Raw genomic sequence first — 24,029 nt, 5'->3', positions numbered from 1 at the left:
GGTTATGTGAACAGGTATAAACAGTCTATTCACAGTTATTTTACCTCTAGTTTTTAAATTGTTTATTCTGTTTAAAATAAATATTTAATTAGGTTCTACCGCCATTGGGTGACATAAAAATGACCGTCTTCGAATAATTTTCATGAAAAGAAAATTTCCTTAACAAATTAACCTCTCCTAACATACTTGTATATAAATTGATTCGTAAATTTCTTAGAATTAATTGTACAAATTTGTTAAAGTTGTATACTTAAAATATCTTACTAAACAAACTAAAATTACTAATAACAGTTATAAGAACAGGAATACTATTAAGATAAGTGTGAAAAGTGTAAATTAAAAATAGTTACACACTGACAAAAACACTTTCGAAGGGTGAAAAGCCATAAAACAAGAAGAAAAGAGAAATCACGATGCCATAAATTTGTCTCTGAGTAACGCCTACTCGCGGCATATTGTTGGCTACTTCACATATGTTTTATTTAGAAATCCATTTACACTACCCAATGGCGGATTAATTAATTTTCAAAAGCAAAATAAGTAAAATGGGGGACATGGAAAACTATCACTTTGAATATTACACTTAACATATGTAACGTATTTGGAACGCACTAATAGTTTTACAGCCGTCGGTAAATGTCACACGTGACAGCTGTCAAATGCGCCATGTGCCCTGCTTTTGTTTGAATCTTAACAAAATAGGATTTATTTGGTATTCATTACTTGAATAAAAATGCCAGAAAAAACATACCTCGGTTTCGAAGATGAAATTATATGTGAAGAGCATCGAAACTGTGTGACGTACGTTACAAATAAACTAGGAGGCTTACCGGTACATTTTCTCAACTATTTTTAACCACAAGCGTATTAAATATTTCAGATTGTTTATACTGCATACAAACTTGTAATTTGAATGTTTTGTCGTCTAGGATTGGCCTCCATTACCAGATCTTCAGTTTGACTCCAAATGTAATATTTGTTCCCTGCTAAGACCACTAGTTTTACAATGTTATGCTCCTTTTCCTAACTCTCCATACCACAGGACTCTTTATATTTATGGCTGCGTTAATCCAACTTGCTGGAATGATTCAAACAGGTAACTATACCTTCAGATGTGGGATATTCTTATACTTCTATTTCGATATTGATTTCAACCCCTCATAATACAGTTGTATAGCGAAAATTAACATCTGAAAATATTTATAAAAAGTATAGATGATGGATATTTTATAAGTTAACACACTAAGGACCGGAAATGCATTTCTACTCATTCGGTCGATTGTTGCTTAAGGACGGGACGGTTATTTTTACCTCCTTCGCTGGCTTCATTTTAAAGTCAGAAAAAAGGAAATTATTTCAAGTTATATGAATATGATGTACCAATTTCTTTGTTACCCCTCTCTTCCCGGTGTTGTGTACCTTGTACACATTGCTTCTAATAACCATCAATATCTCTATAAAAATAATAAAGACAAGGCTAAAATTGTAGGTATTCCTCCATAACATATTTATGCATTGATTTAAAAAATAAGATTAATAAAAATTAGATTTTATCGGATACATCAGGGAGGTATTTTGTGAATATTGGAAACAAATTCGCGTAAAAACAGGAAGAAGAGTGTGTGGGAAGCGCGACACTGTATTAGCATCTCACTCTTGCATACTTGCACTGTGCAAGCGCGAGGAGCTCAAAGCTAAATATTCTCAGTCGTGTTTTTTTTCCTCCGGCTAGCGGCAGTCGGCAGTAGCTCTTGGGCTTTCAACTAGAGCGGAACTATGCTTGTTCCATGAGTGTTGCCAGATGGTTTTTTAATGTTTTCAAAATTTAAAAAAATTTTGACTTCATTTATAATTAATTAAGGGGATAAGCTATGAATTCCGTATTTTTTCCGATTTAAAATCACTAATTTTTTATTGTATAGTGACTACCCAACACCGGAACGCGCGTTTTTATGTACGCACCCGAAGGGAAAAGTTAAGGTCTTAACTATATGTACACATTTATCGTATCCCGTCGCCAGCGCTCCGCAGGCATACAAAATACCCGTCCTTAGTGTGTTAGAGAATGTAACAGGCTTGATCTTTTATGTATTTTTTTCATCTAAACATATTTATAAACATATTAAATTTTTTTTTTATTTTGTCATTTATTTCAATTTTATAATACCATGTATTCGTAAACAAAATATGGCTAAGTATTGCACCCGCCGCTTAGTCAAGCTAGAATAGAAAATATTATGATTTTTATAAAAGAAAGTTTTTTTTTCTTTTACAGCTGGAGTTGTTTTCGAAGTCAATATCTCGACAAACAATATGAAAATAAAATAAAAACAGATTCAAACACAACCCAGACAATAGAAGAAACCAAGGTATTAGATCCATGGTGTTCAGGAGCTGATGAGTGGGGTGATGAAATAGATACAACTGCAGGACATTCTGCAGCCGATACATTTACTGCTAAATCAACTGAGCACCAACAATCTAGTAAAGCAGAAAGGTTTGATATTTCATATTTGTCGAAAGTTACAAATGTTAATTTAACGCATTTTTTTCGGAAAATGCTTAAAAGCGTCTTTTACTTACTGTTGGTAGAGAGCGGGAGACGCTTATAAGTGTTCTATTTGCTAGCTTTTGGTAGAGCGCGAGAGACGCCAAAAAATATTGTATAGATCGGAATTGGGTTTGCAGTTACTTGTGGTCAGTATACTGAGGGTCGAGTGGCAGGCTGTCTGAGTATTGACAGTATTGACAACAGTTTGTTAGGCAATAAGGTCATGCATTTTTTCTTTCTCAAATCATTTCAGATATGAGAAAATGCCTTATTTTTTACACCATTTATTTTGTTGATAATATTTTAATATTTATACATAAAAATTTGAACAAACTCAAAAAATTGTTAACTTGAAAACTCTTTCATGTTTCTTGTAATCTTGTAACATCAAAAGTAAGTAATAAGCATTTTAAAATCTTTCAGGATGTCGGATGACAGTGAAGATGAGCCATCCGAGATGGAACAAATGGAATCGTTTGTTGAGAAACTATCTTTATCCCATAATACATTACAAGGTTTGTAAAATGAAAACCAACAGCTTCTATAGTTCTATATTTAGGTCCTCACCTAGTGAGGAAAGACAGTGTCTAATATGTTAGCTTTTAATTTAAATTTAATATTAGTTAATTGTACTAGATATGCTTTACACTGTTGCAAACATAATATATTATTCGATTTAAAATCAATGATGATTTTTGGCACTGAACTGAACTGTATAACTTCGAGATGGGCACCAATTAATTATCTTCTCATTATCTAGTCTTCACCAGTTTACTGCATTCCTTTATTGACTATTAAGTACATAAAAAAATACAAAAACAATAACAATAGATGTATAAAAAAAATTATGTACTCACTAAAAAAAATATGTCAATTTCAATTTGGCCACCTATATAGTGTTATAGTGTAGCGGTTAGCGCATTTGACTCTGTGCTGGAGGTCTTGCGTTTGATTCCCACATCAAAATAAGTATTAGAGATTTTGAACTGCAATATCAATATAATATGTATTATCCTGGACTGGTACTTGCAGCGCAGGATTTATTACCTTGCTTTCATATAATTAACAGTGAAGTGAATATTGTGTCAATCTGATGCACCGTTGGGTGCGGACAAGGGTTATAAGAATGAAAATATAAGAAAGAAAAGTATTGTAAATTTTAAAAAAATATTTGCAGAAGGAGCTTCAGCGGAAATAGACGGAGATGCAGTTGAAGTTTCAGTTGACTTGCCTACACTCTCGGATAACAATATTATTGCTTTAATGACACAGGTTTGCTAACAACAATCTATTGATCTTATTATTTCTCAGAGAGAAACCTATCAGTATGAAAATATTGAACTTTATCTAATATTCATAAAACAAAAAAGTACCTTCCACCAAAGCACACAAATCATAATTAACACACTTTGTGGAAACGTACATAGAACTACAAGAATACTCCAAAACACAGAAACATATCATACAAAATCTGAGACATACCTCTTTTGATCGATAGAACTTTGATTATTATGCAATAGTTGTACAACTTGTTTCCATTATCCATAAAGTCAGCAAATAAATTAAGTGTAAAAGAGCTATTCATAAATGGATAATGGAGGTGAGTAGATCTGAAATAGATCACATCATTCGGCCATGTCGTATTTGATTCCATGTTGTAAACAATTTTCTTTCATGTAGTTTCATAGAAAAGTATTGTAAAATGTGCCCTCAGCACAAGAAAACTCAATGACAGCACGTAATTGTAATTTTTAATTACGTGTATGATTAAATATACATAAATAAATGCACTTTTATAATCTCAGTTTATTAATTATTGTTAGCTAGGTATTTAATTATTTTTAAAAAATCATTTAAAAAGATGAAAATACAAGAGGTGTGAGTGTTTTAAACTGTATACTGATTAACATTTTTACATCGTTTAGGTGCCTGACTTGCCTGTTGGTCTGAAGGATGGAGAAAGTTCTTTCATCCAATTTGATTCCAAATTTATTGCAGTAGATGAAGAGTATTTGGAAGAAAAATCAGATCATGTGAATAAGTTATTGGACCAGTATCAGAAAGAAAATGCTGATGGTAAAATTTTTATATTAAGAAAAATATATATTGAAATAGCTTAAAAATAATTCACATTGCTAATTTTTGCTGTCAGATGGTTTTTCATCAGACCTGACCCTAATTACTACTAATCACAAGTAACCACAAACCCTATTTCGATCTGTGCAATGTTTTTTGGTGTCTCGCGCTGTACCAAAAGTAAGCAAATAGAACGCTTATAACCGTTTCCCGCTGTCTACCAACAGTATGTAAAAGACGCTTTTAAGCGTTTCCCGCAAACAATGTGTTAATAGTGTAACACTGGTGAAGATTTAATTTAATGTTTCTGTGATAGGTGTGTTTTTCAATTGCAGACCTAAAGAAGATATTAAAAAGCAAAGGAAAAGGTTCTAAAAGTTCCGAAGAAGAATATGAAAAGGCAGTTCCCCTTCATGGAAATGAGCTCTTTCATAATTTTCTAACCAGAGTACAAATGAACCCAACGCAAATCTTGAGGTAAGAAATTATTAAAAATAATATTTTGAGTGTGTACAAATCATTGCTCACTAATTCTGTCTCCACTTAAGTCATTTATATTGATCTCTCGAGACAGAAAGTCTGGGTATTTACTGGGTTTACAACCTGTCGTAGGCTGGTTTGAGTGATCAAATTATGCAGTGTAATATTCACGATTCTACCCATGATTGACAACTTCACTATTCAATTTTCGGAAGTTATATTTATGCTTCAAATTACCTTTTTGCATAAACAACTTCTTCGGCACCAACTATGGTTGAGTTTTTTAATTAGCAGAGATCTTTATGAAATTTGTTTGAGATTCATCCAAAAACAAATATTTTATTTTATTACAAGTAGGTTGTTGCGGTGCTTTTATTGTTTCAACTAACTAAGAGTAAATAGCCAACAAAAAGAATATATGATTAGTCTACTTGCATTACTTAATTTTTTAACGTTATATTAAAAAATTAAGTTTTTTAGCCAATTTTTTAGAAAGTGAACTGTCGATCGGCATAGCGAGTTTCACAAGAGTATTGATTTTCTTATTCTATTTTATTCCTAACTTAACGCATTTTGGCAGATTATGTTAAATATGGACATTAATATTTTTAATTTTCTATTTTTAATTGGCGCCATTGGCAAAAAAACATATTTTTTTAACATAACTTGGTTTGCAAGTGGACTGCTCCTATCTAGACAAGACTTTTTAATGTGATTAATTTGTTTTTTTTTTTTTAGATATTCTTGGGGCGGTCAAGCCCTTCCGATGTCTCCGATTCCCCACAGTTTACGGACTGTCAAGTGCCTCTATTGCGGATGTGAAAAAGGGTTTGAACTACAAATACTGCCAACTATAATTCCATCTCTGAAGATAGCAAATTCCAGCGCAACTCACTTAGAATTTGGAACAGTTCTTATTTACACTTGTAAAAAAAGTTGCTGGCGAGAAAACGATAAATTTCTCTCAGAAACTATATATGTTCAACCTGAACCTAAGTGAAAGATTATTTGAATACTGTATTTTTATATTTTTAATAAAAAAACTTTTAATTATATTTTTGTATTATTACTAAAACATTTTTATTGGTAGATCTGCCATTCCTTTAAGATTTTTAATATGCTTTGATAAATGCATTTTTTGAAATCTTATTTGCACTTGATGATGCAAAGGACGCTGTTTTGTATAAAAGGGTATGTGTTTGCGTGTATTATATAGGACACTTTAACACATTGTTGTCGGGTGGATTTTTCATCAATGTAGACCCTAATTAGTAAAATAAATAGGGTCATATACGAATCGCAAGTAACTGCAAACCCCATTCCGATCTGTACAATGTTTTTTGGCATCTCGCGCTGTACCAAAAGTGAGCAAATAGAACGCTTATAAGCGTCTCCCGCTCTCTACCAACACGTCTCGCGCTGTACCAAAAGTAAGCAAATAGAACGCTTATAAGCGTCTCCCGCTCTCTACCAGCAGGTCTCGCGCTGTACCAAAAGTAAGCAAATAGTACGCTTATAAGCGTCTCCCGCTCTCTACCAACACGTCTCGCGCTGTACCAAAAGTAAGCATATGTGCTGTGATCTATTGACCAACAGTATGTAAAAGGCGCTTTTAAGCGTTTTCCACAAAAAAATTATTGATGCAATACACAAGATTAATATTTCAGCTAACAATAATACTTAACAGTAGAAATTAAAAAAAGTACTATCTCAAGATGAAATAAAAATTAATCTGAAATCATGAAAATTTCAATTGCTCAGTAATTTACATCTGTCACGTGTCACAATAGATTTCAAGAAATAGTGGTATTTACCAAGTGAAATTTAAATTAAAAATTATTTACATCTATATGAATAATTATACATACCAACATTCTTGGTTTGTCTCAATGCACTGTTTGTGTATGAATCATCTAATCTGGTGTTTCCCAAACTATAGTGATTCGGTCTGCTAAAAAACTTACAAACATGAAGTTTTTGTAAGTTTGTCATTTTTTTATAACTTTTGAATACTTTGCTGTAAAAAAACTGTGTGTGCAATGGGCATTATTAAATGTATCACAGTTCTTATCACAATAGTTGAAAATAACTAAAACTGAAGTTTTTATTTGTCATACAACAGCGTTACATTCCACATTGATAAATTGTTTGATTTCAATAAAATATTTGAAAAAAGTTTATCATAATTCAAAATTGATTTATTTTACCAGGCCAAAAAGTGTAATGAGCCCCAAAGAAATAATATAAAATTAATTAGGTCATCATAAAACAGTTTGGGAAGCGCTGATATAACTCACATCTGTTTTAAGCATAAGTCAGTAAAGATCATGAATAAATAAAGCAAAACACATCCAATCCTTTAAATAAACTTTATTTTATATTTGGCAACTGTATCGACGTAGGAAAAATTGACATACATAATCACTTATCACTATAGTAAATTCATCAATAATCAATTTTATAAAATGGACCAATGCAACTTTTTCCTTATTGAAACAATTGGCTTTTTCACTCATTAATGGCATGATCAGAAATATGTTAAGTTGGAAATATGATTTAAAAAAAATAGTACATTGCCAATCTTTAAGATGGAATTTTTATTATAAATGCAGAAACAATAATTGCTTAAAGTACTTTAAGTGTTCTTGTTTAAAATATTTAATTATAAAAGTCACTTATCAATATCAGATCTGTAAGTAACACAATTCTTAGTGAAATATAAAAAAAACTAATAATATGTATGTATTCTACATATTGTCAACTCGGTCACTATGTATTGTAAAAATTAATGATATCGCATCAAGTAAATACATTTTTTTTTCCTTAAAATCGTTGAAAGTATCATTGGTAGTCTAAATCCATATTTTTTTGGATTACAAGTCTCTTGCGATAATCCATCTTAAATAATTTCAACCTGATTTTTTTCTCTATGATAAATATTTTCCAACTTAGACAAAGAAACGGGAATGAAATTGAATTATTATGTTATCCCAGTATGTAACACAAATTTTCATAAAGTTTAACTATTAACATTTTAAGATTTACCTTAAAAATAGCCATAATTTGAGATGGCTAAAAAATCTGAATTTAGACTACTAATGACTATCAGCAATGATAACTAGATGAAAAATGATACATTTAATTATGGCCATCTTTAATTACGGAGCAGTTGGAGAATAGAACGAAGTTCTTCCATTCAATAGAAACAAAAAATGAAGTCAAATATATCTTATCTGTCATATATATCAATATCTTTATTGTAGTCACTTTTTATTATAACTATCAAAAAGTTTAATGAAATTTATTATGATTATACTTGAAATTTTTTATTAGTAAATACAATTGGAATCACAAAAATTAAATGCATACAAATTCCGATATACATGGCGATTGGATTACACACATTATCTTTAAAATGAGTTATAAAAATATAAAAAAGAAACATTCTTAAAACATAAATGACACAAATATCAAAATATCAACCAACATAATTATTATGCTAGACAGTCACTATTTTCAGTAATATGTCATAAAATATATTTGGGGAGAGCCACGCTAACAGCTTCAGACCAGAATATAACTGTGATGTCTAAATTATATTTTGGGATTTTTATTCTATTTTAATGGCTAAAAAATATATTTAATATCATTACTATACACTCGTCTATAGAGCTCTCTGCGTACTTTTACCATGCTATTACTGTGCTTTAAAGGGTGCAAGGCAGTATTACTGTAAAATAATAATAATACAAATACATATATCGCTCACTCCTTTCAAGAACGTCATAAATCAAAAATCGACAATTTTCAGTTGTGCATGCTTTCGGAATGCCCAGAAAATGTACTATATTCCAGCAAAAGAGGCATATTTTTAACATAATATTTACCCGCTACAGGGCAGAAAGTGTTGTTTTTGCATTTCGAAGAACAGGTATTGTTTAATTATTTTTTGAAATATACTAAATATTTTTTAAATAGAGTAAAAACCTTCAGGCTATATCTAAAAAGATCTATTGCAAAGTAAAAAGTTCAATAAGTGGCTTGATATTTATTTTTAATACAGTGTATTATATTTATAAACTTTAAAAACGTTCTCCTGAAAAATCAAGTTTTTTTATTTATGACGTTCTTGAAAGGAGTGAGCGATATGTATAACAAAACTAAGTCTTGTTATTTCTGCATTATAAAATGTTGTAAAATGGAAAAGTAGCCTACAGTTTGCTAGTCATAAGATCAGCAACTTTGTCATTATAATTGAAAATGGGATAACTCTTTTAATAATTTAATAATTTCATTTATTGATAAAAAAATAATAAATTATTCTTCATTTTTACAGATTGTAAATTTTATTACTATTTTTTTTTTAAATTAAATAAATTTATTTCACATCAGCTCAGAAACAATGATAAAGTTATGAATATGATATGATATATTCAAAAAATTATATCTATGTTTTTAATTCTCCAAGATAAACATTAATTTTTACACATGGTACAATAATTCAATTTCATATTTTGCAATTACTAAAATAAGAAATATTCACACTTGTTGTTCTCTACATATTATAGACATGTATGCTTACCTAATTTTAAAATACCCCTAGTTTTAAATCATGACAATTCAAATTGGATATTTAAAACGACATGGAAATATTGCAACTTAAAAATATCACATAACTAAAAACGTCAATGAGAAGTTGTCATGACCAGAAGTGATGTAAACACCGTCTTTGGAGCACCTGAACAAACTCTACATTAAGAAAACTAATACAGATTTTAATTTAGTACACAAATTAACTTAGATATTAACTTTGTTATTACTTAGTTATATAAAGTTATAATAACAAATATGTAATAAGATTATTTTCATTAAAGTGCAGGACTGGCCACTTTGACATCAGATCAAATAACATTGCATCAATTTGATGCAGTGCCCTATGCACCGTTGGGTGCGGATAAAGGTCAACAGTAGTAGTTTTCATGTATCAAAATGGAAAATCACAAAGTAAGTACTTCCGAATTACATTAGTAGAGAATTGAAAAAGCTGAAATTGATAATTAAAAATGATTTGTCTCGAATTGCCTTTTTGAGTTGTAATGTCTAAAATCAGAGGTACGAAATGTCTAAGGTAGTAAAATCAACATGCTTAGAATGAAAAATTGCTGAATCATTAGGCTTCCTTAGAAAGTTACGAGTTTTCCATTCTGAGCCGGAGATACGTGGGTGTATTATTTTGACCGCTTATAACGTCTGTGGAACGAGATTCACATTTACAGTTCTGTATGTCTTTCAAGAATCTTGTTCTCGATTTCCAAGTGTAATTTTTCAACCTTACGCATGTGTTTTTTTATGGTATCCTGCATTTGCAATTCACCATCGGTTTTTGATCCGGCTTCAGCAATCTGCAGAGAAGACAATTTGTTTTTATCACATAAATACATTTAAAACATACCATAGAAATTATCCGTTATTAATGTCTTGAGGTTTGATACAATATAAGTCCAAAGAAAAGGAATTGAAATGCATTTGAATAATTTAAATTTTAAGTCTAGGAGTGGAATATACATGGTGTGCAGGTAATGTATGTAAAGGACCTCAAGGTGAAGGACATTACTGGTAATAGCTGTAATGACTAGGGCACTCGAGGTTGAATACCTGTACTCATACTTCTATGACTTGGAAATTAAAATAAAATTAGAGTGAAGTAATATTAAAGCAGAGGTAGAAGTCGAGGAAGACTTTTGTAATTGCAGGATATGTATGAAGAAATGCAAGAATGTGACTGTCTTGAAATGTACATATGTCAAGATAAAGTAGTGTAGCCTTCTATCCTCTCTTCTTTGCGATGGTTGTAGTTGTAATGATAATAGGGTTATTTCAATTTTATTCAGTCACTACCAACCTTCAAATTTAATATTATTTGGTGACTACCAACCTTCATATTTAATATTATTCGGTGACTACCAACCTTCATATTTCATATTATTCAGAGACTACCAACCTTCATATTTAATATTATTTGGTGACTACCAACCTTCATATTTAATATTATTCGGTGACTACCAACCTTCATATTTTTAATACTATTTGGTGACTACCAATCTTCATATTTAACATTATTCAGAGACTACCAACCTTCATATTTAATTTGTCCGAGTTTGATGCCTGCTCTGCTTGCAAGTGACGTAATTTTAATAATCTCGCCTCGTAATGTTTCAATTCCACCTGAAAAGCATTTATTCAAAAATAGTCAAGCAAAAAGGGAGATAAAAATAACAAGGGATTGAACAACTTGGATTGCAAGAAAAAGTAATAATTTGTGACATCATTAGTTTTATCAACCATGAACTTAATATTTTAATAATAATATTTCGTGTTAGTATTGCCCAATTTTTTTTATGAAAATAATACCTAGTTTAATTTACATTTGGATTGCAAGAAAAAGTAATAATTTGTGACATCATTAGTTATATCAACCATGAACTTAATATTTTAATAATAATATTTCGTGTTAGTATTGCCCAATTTTTTAAAATGAAAATAATACCTAGTTTAATTTACATTTGGATTGCAAGAAAAAGTAATAATTTGTGACATCATTAGTTTTATCGACCATGAACTTAATATTTTAATAATAATATTTCGTGTTAGTATTGCCCAATTTTTTTAAATGAAAATAATACTTAGTTTAATTTACATATGGATTGCAAGAAAAAGTAATAATTTGTGACATCATTAGTTTTATCAACCATGAACTTAATATTTTAATAATAATATTTCGTGTTAGTATTGCCCAATTTTTTTAAATGAAAATAATACTTAGTTTAATTTACATATGGATTGCAAGAAAAAGTAATAATTTGTGACATCATTAGTTTTATCAACCATGAACTTAATATTTTAATAATAATATTTCGTGTTAGTATTGCCCAATTTTTAAAATGAAAATAATACCTAGTTTATTTTCAATTGGATTGCAAGAAAAAGTAATAATTTGTGACATCATTAGTTTTATCAACCATGAACTTAATATTTTAATAATAATATTTCGTGTTAGTATTGCCCAATTTTTTTAAATGAAAATAATACTTAGTTTAATTTACATATGGATTGCAAGAAAAAGTAATAATTTGTGACATCATTAGTTTTATCAACCATGAACTTAATATTTTAATAATAATATTTCGTGTTAGTATTGCCCAATTTTTTTAAATGAAAATAATACTTAGTTCTGAGCGGAGTAAATATTTAACAAATTATGATAGTCAAATAACCAAAATATTGTGAATTATAGTACATACCCTGAGTGATTCCATTTCTTGGGGAGTGAAGTTTCCTTGTATGGCTACGTGCCAAAGCGCTTGCACTTTGGGTTCCACAAATTCCCTATTATTTGGTCCTGAAAAAATTCAACTAATTTTATACTTCCTCTAATTCTCTTCCGGACCCAGAGGTGTACAGGGTGATGCATTACATTTATTCATTGTTATAATGCTCATTAATTACGTGAAGGCAAGGTAATCAGTCCTGTGCTTTAGGTACCAGTCTAGGGTGATATTAAATCTTCTTCAACCCTTATCCGCACCCCGATGATGCATAGGGCACTGCATTATATATACGCAGTGTTATCTTCATCGTCAAAACGTGAAGGAAAGGTGATCAGCCCTCCGCTTCAGGCACCAGAAAAATATTAGAGTGAAAAAGAAAAACTTACATTATTTGACACCCCCTGGGAATCGAACCCGGGACCTCCGGAACGGTAGCCGAGCGTGCTGACCATGACACTAAGGAGGCAGACTAATATTAAATCACTTGTATTTATTTTTACTCCTCTGAGAAATTAACACCGGACCTTCATGACAAAATGTTTGTTATACCAAATTATAATAAATATTATTTAAATTTCGAGTGCTATTAGAGATTCATTTAAAGCGGTAGCTGTTTTACCATGTAAGGGTTTTTTCAAACACTTCTCCCAAGCTTTGAAAATGTCCTTATGCGGTGTAATAGCGTCATTCTAGACAATCTAATAAATGCTTTATTTGTTGAACAATTCTGACCAAAAATCTGTTTAAAGAGACAATAATTGGGGGTTTTATCTGATTTTGAATTGGATTTATGTAATTTGTTTGCCGATTTGTTTTGCTCGATACACACGACTCGCAATATCTTGATGAGAAAATCCAAGATGATCTTTGCTATGAATATTATTTGTTTACTCAGCTGAGTTGGAAGTTGGTGTATGCCAATGAAGTATAGATCTCATATAACAGCCGATATATTTTTTAAAATTTACAGGATCATTAAGCAGCATATCTGTTTGAAAACAGATGTTCTGTGCGATTTATTTATAAGGATTATGGAAGTTCAACTGTGTCTTTAGTGACTTTTACCTTTGGCAGCTAATCTATACAGCTGATCATATCCATCTCTCAGTTCTCGGTGTTTTTCTCTTAGAAGGTTAGCTTTGTGCAAATAATCTTTGTTGATATTGTTATCCTCTCGGTTGTCAATGTCATTGGAAGAATCCATATCTTCATTATCCAATGCGTCTGTTGAAAAATACACACATGTAATTAGATTCACAAGTATCTAAAAATTTAACTTTTTTTATTATAGACAAATAAAAAACTTTGCTTTTTGATCCACTCACATTTTTATTAGAAACTAACTATGTAGTTTTGGCAACAACCTGTTGCCATCTTCAAGGTTTGTTTTACGACTAAACATAAAACAAACACAGAAAAGGGCAACAGGTTGTTGCCGAAACTTGTTGGTTTTTAATAAAAATGTGAGTAGATCAAAAAACAAAGTATTTTATTTCTCCAAAATATATTACAGTGATCCACAAAGTTAATGCTTTAAATATTCAAAACATAAAATTTTGTTTATATTTCATGATATTAAACGCAGTGATTCATATAAAAGACTTTTGTTATGTGATCTTTATGTAGTTAAAATATATATGTATATATTTTTTTAATGAACTTTGTAATAAATTTGGATAAGTTATATAGCGCCATTTTTGTAAAATATTACCTCAAGGGCGCAATAGTGGAATTATTAATGAAAAGCTTCACTAAAAGTAAAGATGACTTTTGTTATACAATTAATGTTTTATTGCACTATTTTTTTATATAAATCTTTAATTTCTGCATGAATGCATGAGTTGTGATTCCTTCCTCCTTTGAGGAAAATTTTGTTTGTATGACTATGTACGGCCACACCCCCGGGGTTAAATGTGTATTTTTTTATATAAAAAAGGTGATTGCTTCTTTATTTTGTTATCCGGGGAAACTTACTATCAATATTATCAGTCTTGGCTCCCTGTACGTCACCCAGAATAGAGTAGTATTGATCTATTTTATTCTGGTGATGGTAAAATTCTTCTTTCAGTGCCTGCAACTCTTCACTCGTGAATCCCGACATTTCAGCTTTGACCCAAAGTTTGTTGAGCTTCTTGTCTTTGAACAAGCTTTTGTTAATGTGATCCTCCACCGAACCATTGAAAGCCTTAAAAGAAGAGTAATCATTATTAAATATTAATATATTTATTTACTTGTTGTCCGCCTCCGTAGTGTAATGGTCAGCACGCTCGGCTACCGTTCTGGAGGTCCCGGGTTCGATTCCCAAGGGGGGTAAAATAAATATAAGTGATTTTTTCACTGTAATATTTATTCAATATTACCATGGACTGGTACCTGAAGCGGGCTGATCACCTTTCCTTCATGTGTAAACGATCAAGATAACACTGCGTTAAGACAACAATAAGACACAGTGCCCTATGCACCATTGGGGTGCGGATAAGGTTTTTTATTATTATTATTATTGGTACATACGCCTGAAAGGCTTTTACATGCACAATATAAGGAAATAATTTAATATTATTACAGCAATATAATGCAACGTAAGTATTTAAAAAAAAAGGTGTTTTTTTTAATTTACATAAATATTTCATTTTTATACTATTTCTGTGAGCCTAAGCGGCTCATTATTAGAAATGGGTATCCAATTGTGGTTGAGTGGGTTCGAACCGAGAAACTCTGATTTTAGAGTTTTATTTTTAATATTAGTTAACCCATTGATTGAAGAATGATTTATTTGGAAAAAGAGAAGTTTTAAAAAAAAAAAAAATTTGATTATGAAATGATGCATTATTGCAAGGAATTGAAAAACAAAATTTTCCAGATTTTTTTTTACAAACACATTTTACTTTTTAATTATTAATGTATATACTTATTAAGGTTTTTTTTTGGCATAGTAGCCGCAAAAGTCCTGATTATCGAAGGGTTAAATGAGATATCGCTCACTCCTTTCAAGAAAGTCATAAATCAAAAATCGTCAATTTTCAGATGTGCATGTTTTCGGGATGCCCAGAAAATGTACTATATCCCAGCAAAAGCTGTATATTTTTAACTTAATATTTACCCGCTACAGGGCAGAAAGTGTTGTTTTTGCATTTTGAAGAAAACATATTGTTTAATTATTTTTTAAAACATACTAAATATTTTTCAAATGAAGAAAAAACCTTAAGGTTTTATATAAAAAGATCTGTTGCACAGTAAAAAGTTCAATAAGTCGGTTGATATTTATTTTTAATACATTGTATTATATTTTTAAACTTTAAAAACGTTCTCTTGAAAAATCAAGTTTTTTGATTTATGACGTTCTTGAAAGGAGTGAGCGATATGTCTCTTCCACTCCAAATATAAGGTGAGGAAAAAAAGAGAATCTATAAATTAGTACAGCGTAACACGGGGTATATGTGGATATTATGGAGAAGCATCCATCAAAATTAGTAAAAAATTAAATAATTGGTAAAATAGATTTCATTTAAGGCTCACCTCATGCTCTTGAAGTTTGACTTTACTCTGTACATCCTCAAAATGTTCCAGCAGATCATAAGAACTCATAATACCAATGAGCTTTTTACGAAGATTATCTTCCTTCAGTCCATCTAAATCTCCGCCTTCTCCTTTGAACTTCTTATGAGCGATTTCTTCCTTGTCTTGAATCTTTAAATCACTGTACAACGATTTGAGTTTGGGTTCTGTTAACCTCTGAAAACCGGAAGTGTAAACCAACGTATTTATATCGATGACAAATAAAGAAAAAATAACAAAGTAACGTGAATATTGGCGTAATATACTTACAATTTGCGCTTTAGCCCATAATAAATTTAATTTAGCCATTCGAAAAGGCTTGTGGAGAGTCCTAAAATTCACTTCAATCTCGGGAGAGTGGAGATTCGCTTTAGCTGAATATTTGTTTTCTGCTAAAGTCGAGGATAACATAATAAACAGAGATATTAAGAAACAAAATGAGAAGGTATTTAATTTCCCCATGATTAGAAAACAATTTTGTTCTTTATAAAAAAAATAACGGCGCGCTAGGGGGAAGCACAAAAACAGCAAAATTATTTCGCGTAAAAATTGAAAATTGACAGACAGTTGACAACACCGACAACACGACACGACATTTGACAACTGACAGCATATAAGTGTTGCCAACCTGGATGTAGCGAAAATCCCGAACAGGGCTGCCATTATAGCTGCCAGTTTTGTAAATACGTATATTATATACAATTTATTGCAAGCAAACGATTTCCAAAATTCATATGTAACTCGCAACCATAAATACTATTATTGCATACATATTATTCTCAAGTTAAAAATTCACTAAATGATTCGTAACTTTTGGGCGCGCAGACGCACTATATTTTCTCAACTGTCAAAAAATAGCGCTTGTCTCAAAATTCGAGCGATTTAAGAATTGTTTATATATTTAATATTATTGACAAAACCCGTTCTCTGTTTTTTGCGTGTTTATATAAAAAGCATTGTGTTTTGTTTTATGTAACTTCAAATATTCGAAAGCGTAAAAACCGGCGTCTTTTAAGTTTTTATATCTGTTTTCTTTATTATAATAAAAATAGAGCCTCGAGTGAACATTGTGATGCTGCCGGAAACGAATCCGGAATATTCTGATAATGAAGCAGTAAGTGTTGATTTAACCGTATTAAAATATAGTTTTTATCTGAAATGATTTGCTGGTTAACTACATATATAAACAAAGTAAAATATAAGCTAAACATGTGAACATATAGATCACCTTGTTCTGTGTGTTTGAATGTTGACATAATTTTGTCAGGCACTGAATTTTTATTTTAAATTAAATGTATAGATATTTAGGTATAGTTTAACATTCGAGTATTGGTAACAAAGAAAGAAATCTCCAATCGAATCTATTACCAGAATGATGAGTATGAAATTGATATGAAAATAATTCATCTATCTGACTCACTAAATAATCATCACCCCACTTAACCGCAGGGGTAGGCAGAGAGAATAGAACGCCACACCAATCTGTCTGCACACAATCTTCGCCTCTTCCACATTCATATTTCCTGACCACTTTCAAGTATTTGAAATACTTGATCATGCCAGGTTTTCCTTGGTCTTCCTCTGCTTTTATTACCAACCACATTCGCCTCGTAAATTTGTTTAACTATCCTGTCTTCACTGATACTTCACAAATAAATAATGAGAATAATAATATGGCTACCAATTTTGCTGCCTAAGCTTATTTAGCTTATACGTTAATCCAGCACTGATAACACCTTATGATTATAATTCAATACTCCACTTCCCTAGTGTAATGGTCAGGACGCTCAGCTACTCTACTGGAGGTCCCGGGTTCGATTCCCAAGGAGGGTCAAATAAATATACGTGATTTTTTCACTCTAATATTTATTCATTATTACCTTGGACTGGTACCTAAAGCGGAGGGGTGATCATCTTTCCTTCGTGTCATGATGATCAAGATAACACTGCGAAAATACGATGTAGTGCCCTATGCACCATTGGGTGTGGATAAGTGTTGGAAGAATAATTCCATTAATTGATTCGGCCGTCACTTTGTGGTAAAATCTATTCATTTTTAATTTAAGTTTACTTAGTACATACCACTATTTCTTAAAATCCACTCTGACACGTGTTTCGATGCATTCCGCATCATTTTCAACACCATGTTTCAAATGCGGTGTTTGAAAATGATGAAACACGTGTCACAGTAGATTTTAAGAAATGGTGGTATGTACTAAGTAAACTTAAATTAGCCACTTAATGCTAGGATTTTTTTTTTATAAAAAGTATTTAAAAAAACTTCAGTTTAAAAAAAAATGTTTTATTCGAAGTTTATCCACTTTTCAAATAAAATATAACAATTTCAGCATATTTCATTTACAATTACAATACTTTGTACTTATTCATCGTCAAAAAAGTAATTGAAAATAATAGTTTAATACGCTTCTGATTTATTTATGTGTAATTTAACTGATTTTTTTGTTTGTTCAGGATGAGACTTCTAGTGTTGGTAGTACATCGACCACAGATAACACATCGAGAAGTGAAACACCCACTAATAAAGCCAGGAAAGGAAGAAGAGGCAGAAAAAAACTCCCAAAAGTTGTAAAGCCACCATTTAAGTTTACGTAAGTTTATTATAATTTTTTTGTTTGTAAATATACACCGGTAAATAATTGTTCGCCTCGGTAGTGTAATGGTCAGCACGCTCGGCTACCGTTCTGGAGGTCCCGGGTTCGATTCCCAGGGGGGGTAAAATAAATATAAGTGATTTTTTCACTGGACTATTTATTCAATATTACCCTGGACTGGTACCTGAAGCGGAGGGCTGATCACCTTTCCTTCATGTGTAAACGATCAAAATAACACTGTGTTTGTATTACGCAGTGCCCTATGCACCATTGGGGTGCGGATAAGGGTTTTATTTTATATATTATTAAATATACACTGGCAGAAACATCCTCTCACCGGGCCCAATAAAAAAAAACACTCGATGCTTTTGAATGAGCAGTGTCTGCTGACGGCTCATGTAACGAAGCGTGCCAATCCAAACCCTGCTCGCGTGTTACATTAAGGTGGAGACTGACCGGAGCATTTCGTGTTACGTTACGATGCGAGCATTCAGGCAGTCAGTGCAGCGAGCCGAGCGCTCCATCCATAGTTTCGGATGCTCGGTGACGCTCGCCGCGAGCGATGTTACGACGAAATGCTCCGGTCAGTTTCCACCTTAAGATGAACTGAACTTACCTCGCCAGCTGCCAGAAATTTATAGGAAATCATTTGATAAATAAAAAGTTTTTATTATTTTATTACGTTTTATTATTATACAATAGTTCTTCAAACCGTTACTGCACCCAATGGTGCATAGGGCACTGCATCATATAAACACAGTATTATTTTGATCGTTAACATATGAAGGAAAGTGATCAGCCCTCCGCTTCCATAGTGTAATGGTCAGCACGCTTGGCTACCGTACTGGAGGTCCCGGGTTCGATTCCCAGGGGGTGGGTCAAATAAATATTAGTGATTTTTCAGTCTAATATTTATTCAATACAACCTTGGTCTGGTACCTGATAGGGTTAAAAAGAAAACAACAAAAAGTAAGAATCGCTTCTGAAAACAACTCAATTTTTTTTTACCTTGTAGGTGTAGTGCTAAAGAAGATCATGGACAACCGCTGTTTGGAGCCCAGTTTATTCATCACCTGACTTCTGGTCCCGCAGTATTTGCCGTGGTTGGCAGTAACAGAGTCAGCATATACGAGTGTCCGGACAGTGGCGGTCTAAAATTGCTCCAATGTTACGCAGATCCCGAGGTAAGCACCGATACGTTGAAAATTGAGAGACAGCTAACACCGATAACACAATGTGACATTCGACAACTGACAGCATAGAAGTGTCGCCAACCTTGATGGAGCAAAAATCCCAAACAGGACTCACAGTATATTAACCTTTCCGGGAGTATGGACGTAAATGAACGTCGGAGCGACTTTTCCTCAAAGGATTATCCACGTAAATGAACGTCGAAGTCCCTCTGTCAGTTGGCGTGACGTAACTTGTATAGTAATGACATCTGTGGATATTTATATTTAATTTTGTCATAAAATAATTAGTTTTATTTTTTTATTATTTTTTACATAATTTATATCTTCATGATACATATATTTCATGAATTTTTTTTCGTGTAAAAAGTACCCACTCCCCAGAGAAAGTCCGGCATCAATTATTGTACTCCCGGAAAGGTTATTTGTGAAAGGATTTTAGATGATCAGTACAGGAAAGGTTGATCAGATAATAACACAATTTCAATTTAATTTTTTTTATTTTAAATTCTTAGGCCGATGAAAATTACTACACTTGCGCATGGAGCTACGAGGAAGATACCGGCAACCCTCTGCTAGCCGTGGCAGGGTCGCGTGGTGTCATCCGCATCTTCAGCCCGGCAGCGCAGGCCTGCATAAAGCACTTCATAGGACACGGCCATGCCATCAACGAGGTCAAATTCCACCCCAAAGACCCCAACTTGTTGCTCTCGGCCAGTAAAGACCACGCCCTCAGACTGACCAACATACAAACTGATGTTTGTATCGCCATATTTGGCGGGGTGGAGGGCCACAGAGATGAAGTTTTAAGTGCTGTAAGTCAATTTTTAAATTGAATTATTTTTTTTTTAAATGTAAGTTACGAGCATACGCCATTTCGTTTTTAGACTATGAATTGATGAGGATTGATGAATAAAATAAATATTTCATTTAATTAAGAGAGATTTTCTTCAATTAAATTCCACATATCCATTTTCTAATCCTGAAAAAATAGAATCATTAATAATTGCAAAAAGAGCTATTCAAAAAATCAACTATTTATAGAACCTATAAAAGTTCACTTCTAACGCGAGAGTCTATAAATTGTATATTATACATTGGAACCTTTCATAATGAGTGCCTCTCACAAAAAGTTGCTCCCTTAACCCTAGATAACTAAACTATATTTGTAGATACAATGCCATTTGTGGATTGCGCAATATTGACATATGTAGTAGCTGTGCGTAAAAGTGATTTATTTAACAAAATGTCTCTTACATTAATTCATAATAAACCAAACTTAAGTGCCATGTAGCCGGTTCCTATTTTTAATAAATACTTTTGATTAAGTTTCGCGTTTTTAATTGCGTAGTCTGCCAGACGAATGTTTAGTTATTAAGGGTCAATGAGCGACATTTTGCATAGCGAGTCGCACAGAAAGGTCAAGTCCCTTTTTCACGATATTAACTTGTGAGCCGGGATTCCCGTGCCAGTCAAAACAAAAAATGTAAGATTCTGGAACGAATTATACTCATTATTAGAGGTTCCACTGTATATTGATAATTCATTTATTTTATATCTTTGACAGTTATTTTAAAGATGCTAAACTGTTATTTCTATGTAGAAATATATGCAAACAATTTTTTTTTCATTTTGAAGGATTTTGATGTCAATGGTGAGAAAATAATATCCTGCGGTATGGATCACTCCCTCAAGCTTTGGAGACTAGACAAGCCGTCCATGCACGAAGCGATCAAACAGAGTTATAACTTCAATCCGCACAGAAGTTCCCGACCCTTCAACTCCCTCAAGGAACACTTTCCCGACTTCTCTACGAGAGATATTCACAGGAATTACGTAGACTGTGTCAAATGGATGGGGGATCTTATACTATCTAAAGTAAGAACTTGACTTATCAATTCAATAACTTTTTTTGTTGATATGGGACACAAGGAGTGTTTAAAAGCTGGTCACCCCAGCGAAAGACAGCCAAAAGATTATTATTTTTGCAATGTTTATTTTGTTAAAATAATCAATGTACGGGTAAACCTCATTTTTTTGTTGACAGGGTTGTTTTGAGAGACACTGGGGTAATTTTTTTTTGTCACAAAAGACAAATATAATGAATGATATAAAGTTAGGTTCCGTGTAAAAATGCTAAGAAAAATCCACATATTTATTTAATACATAGCCTATATACACATATTTAGAATAAATCAATTGACAAGTAAAGTTTGAATTCGTTAACAAAATAAATATTCTGTTGATATAATAAATGAATTCTTTAAAATAAATACTAATTCACTAGAAGTAATTGTGAATCGAACCGGCGGAACATGAGGTTTACCTGTATGCGCTTCAAAATTTCTCACTGTGGCTTTTCATATATATACATGTAGTTCATTTTATTTTTACTACTTAATTCTATGTATGGGTATTTATTTGTTTTATTTTATTTTTAGTCATGTGAGAATGCAATAGTCTGCTGGAAACCAGGAAGGCTGGAAGACAAGGAATTGAGGCCCGGAGATAATACGGCTACGTTAATACACCGATTTGACTACAAAGAGTGTGAAATCTGGTTCATTCGATTTGCTATTGACTTTGCTCAAAAGGTAATTTTGCTTGCTCAAGAGTATTTTATTTTGAACGATTAAGTTCTTTTTAATTATTTTATGAATTCTATTTTATACTGAAATCCATGCTTTTTTCTAATCAATAAGGCGGCCCGCGAGTATTTATTTTGCGGCCCGCGGTTTTATTTTTAATTTATTTTAATTCTTGATTGAAATTATTTTGTTTGTACGGGAACATATGATATTCTTTTACAAAATCATTCAGTTGGATCTACTGTTTGATAATAAATTATTAACTTAAAGTCATATAAAAATGAAGATTAGATTTTTGTGTTTTTTGATGTGGCCCGCTGACGTACCCAAAATACCTTATGTGTTCTTGGTGCCTTTTGAGTTTGACACCTCTGCTCAAGAGTGTTTGATAATGTCTAAATAAGACGAAACTCATCACATAATATCATATATATGTAAATAAAAGTAGAATTCAATCCAATAACATTGTTTAATTTTGGATGTACATATTACCAAAAAATTAAAAACACTCAGTATGTTGTTTGTTATTTATTTTCAGACGATGGTGCTCGGAAACCAAGTAGGAAAGACCATAGTTTGGGAACTTGATAATGGCGATCCGTCTCTCTCCAGAGTGTCCACTCTCCAACACCCCAAGTGTGTGTCGGCCATCCGGCAGACCTCGCTCAGTAGAGATGGAAACATGCTCATCTGTGTCTGCGACGACGGGACTGTTTGGCGATGGGATCGACAGAATTCATGAAAGATATTTTTATTTTACGTGATAAGGAAATGTGGGGCTAAATTATAAACTCAGCTACAACAATACATCTGCAATAATCGTAAATGGGCAAGAAATAAGGGTTCTCTACAGATCCTAATAATAGTTACATTTTGACACCTCAACTTCTTCTGTCTTACTCCTCATTACTGAGGGTATACCCTTGTTGAACCAATGACTCTTCTCCAGTTATCCTTTGACTGCGCTGCATGTAGCGCTCCAACCATCGAGGTGCCTGCTGCCGCCTTAACTTGATTGGTCCATCATATGGGGAATCTTCCTCTCCTGGCTACCAGTCGTTCCAGGCTATCCTAATTGCCATGTGCAATGGGTCCAAAGAACTGATGAATCCGTCGTGTACAGACATTGGCCAGAGTCAAGCCATCCAAGAGTAAGTTCTGACGAATGGAGTCATTGGTGCGTGTAGCTCTCCATGGGATTTGAACACATCCAAAAATGTTGTAAATTATAATTATTTTTGATAATTTATATGGCGCCATTTTTGTATAATACATACAATCTCGAGGACGCTTCACTGTGATCAAATTGAGGAAAGGAAAATTATAAAGATGATTAAGCAAATTAATGTGGTTTTAGTTTTTTTCTTCTATCTCACTCTCATGGTTTCTAAATGCTGGTGGAATGGCATCCATACGGAGCATTATTGCATTTTTAGTTATCTGTTAATCATACTCTTAATATATATACTCTGACTGCTGGAAGAAGAGCATTCCATGCCAATGAGCCCGCAACATTAAATGCATGGCCGCCAAATTTGGTGCGCTGGTTTCGCATATCTGATATTCATGATATATCTGTCTTCTAGTTTTAAGATTTTTTAACTATTAAAATAAGCTTTATATTAAACTAAATTGTTTTTCTTTAACCC

The 24,029-nt window shown here is 32.3% G+C and overlaps 3 protein-coding genes across 3 annotated transcripts; 2 read left to right on the top strand and 1 right to left on the bottom strand.

Annotated features, from left to right (window-relative positions):
* The first annotated feature begins 624 nt into the window (after positions 1 to 624).
* Positions 625 to 6,160, top strand: trus (programmed cell death 2 like trus). The gene is made up of 8 exons (XM_088257386.1): positions 625 to 832; positions 930 to 1,096; positions 2,276 to 2,497; positions 2,975 to 3,066; positions 3,729 to 3,823; positions 4,477 to 4,627; positions 4,963 to 5,104; positions 5,846 to 6,160. Exons 1-8 carry the CDS (start codon positions 734 to 736, stop codon positions 6,105 to 6,107), a joined length of 1,230 nt encoding a protein of 409 aa, XP_088113512.1. The 5' UTR covers positions 625 to 733; the 3' UTR covers positions 6,108 to 6,160.
* Positions 6,161 to 9,462: 3,302 nt separating this feature from the next.
* On the bottom strand, positions 9,463 to 16,607 carry LOC148310957 (alpha-2-macroglobulin receptor-associated protein). Its single transcript, XM_088257449.1, has 7 exons — positions 16,261 to 16,607; positions 15,952 to 16,167; positions 14,410 to 14,620; positions 13,501 to 13,659; positions 12,409 to 12,506; positions 11,243 to 11,332; positions 9,463 to 10,509 (listed from the first exon to the last, which is right to left on the bottom strand). The coding sequence occupies exons 1-7, from the start codon at positions 16,450 to 16,452 to the stop codon at positions 10,378 to 10,380; spliced, it is 1,098 nt and encodes a 365-aa protein (XP_088113575.1). The 5' UTR covers positions 16,453 to 16,607; the 3' UTR covers positions 9,463 to 10,377.
* On the top strand, positions 16,596 to 24,012 carry LOC148310956 (polycomb protein EED-like). The gene is made up of 7 exons (XM_088257450.1): positions 16,596 to 17,104; positions 18,463 to 18,599; positions 19,618 to 19,786; positions 20,308 to 20,607; positions 21,431 to 21,670; positions 22,234 to 22,386; positions 22,919 to 24,012. The coding sequence occupies exons 1-7, from the start codon at positions 17,063 to 17,065 to the stop codon at positions 23,120 to 23,122; spliced, it is 1,245 nt and encodes a 414-aa protein (XP_088113576.1). The 5' UTR covers positions 16,596 to 17,062; the 3' UTR covers positions 23,123 to 24,012.
* The last annotated feature ends 17 nt before the right edge of the window (positions 24,013 to 24,029 follow it).

Source organism: Brachycentrus maculatus, unplaced genomic scaffold (assembly GCF_059751285.1).
Source record: "Brachycentrus maculatus isolate JH-2025_06_01 unplaced genomic scaffold, ASM5975128v1 h1tg000081l, whole genome shotgun sequence".
NCBI lineage: Eukaryota > Metazoa > Arthropoda > Insecta > Trichoptera > Brachycentridae > Brachycentrus > Brachycentrus maculatus.
Note: the sequence above shows the minus strand (reverse complement) of the source record. Positions and strands in the feature narration are given on the sequence as shown.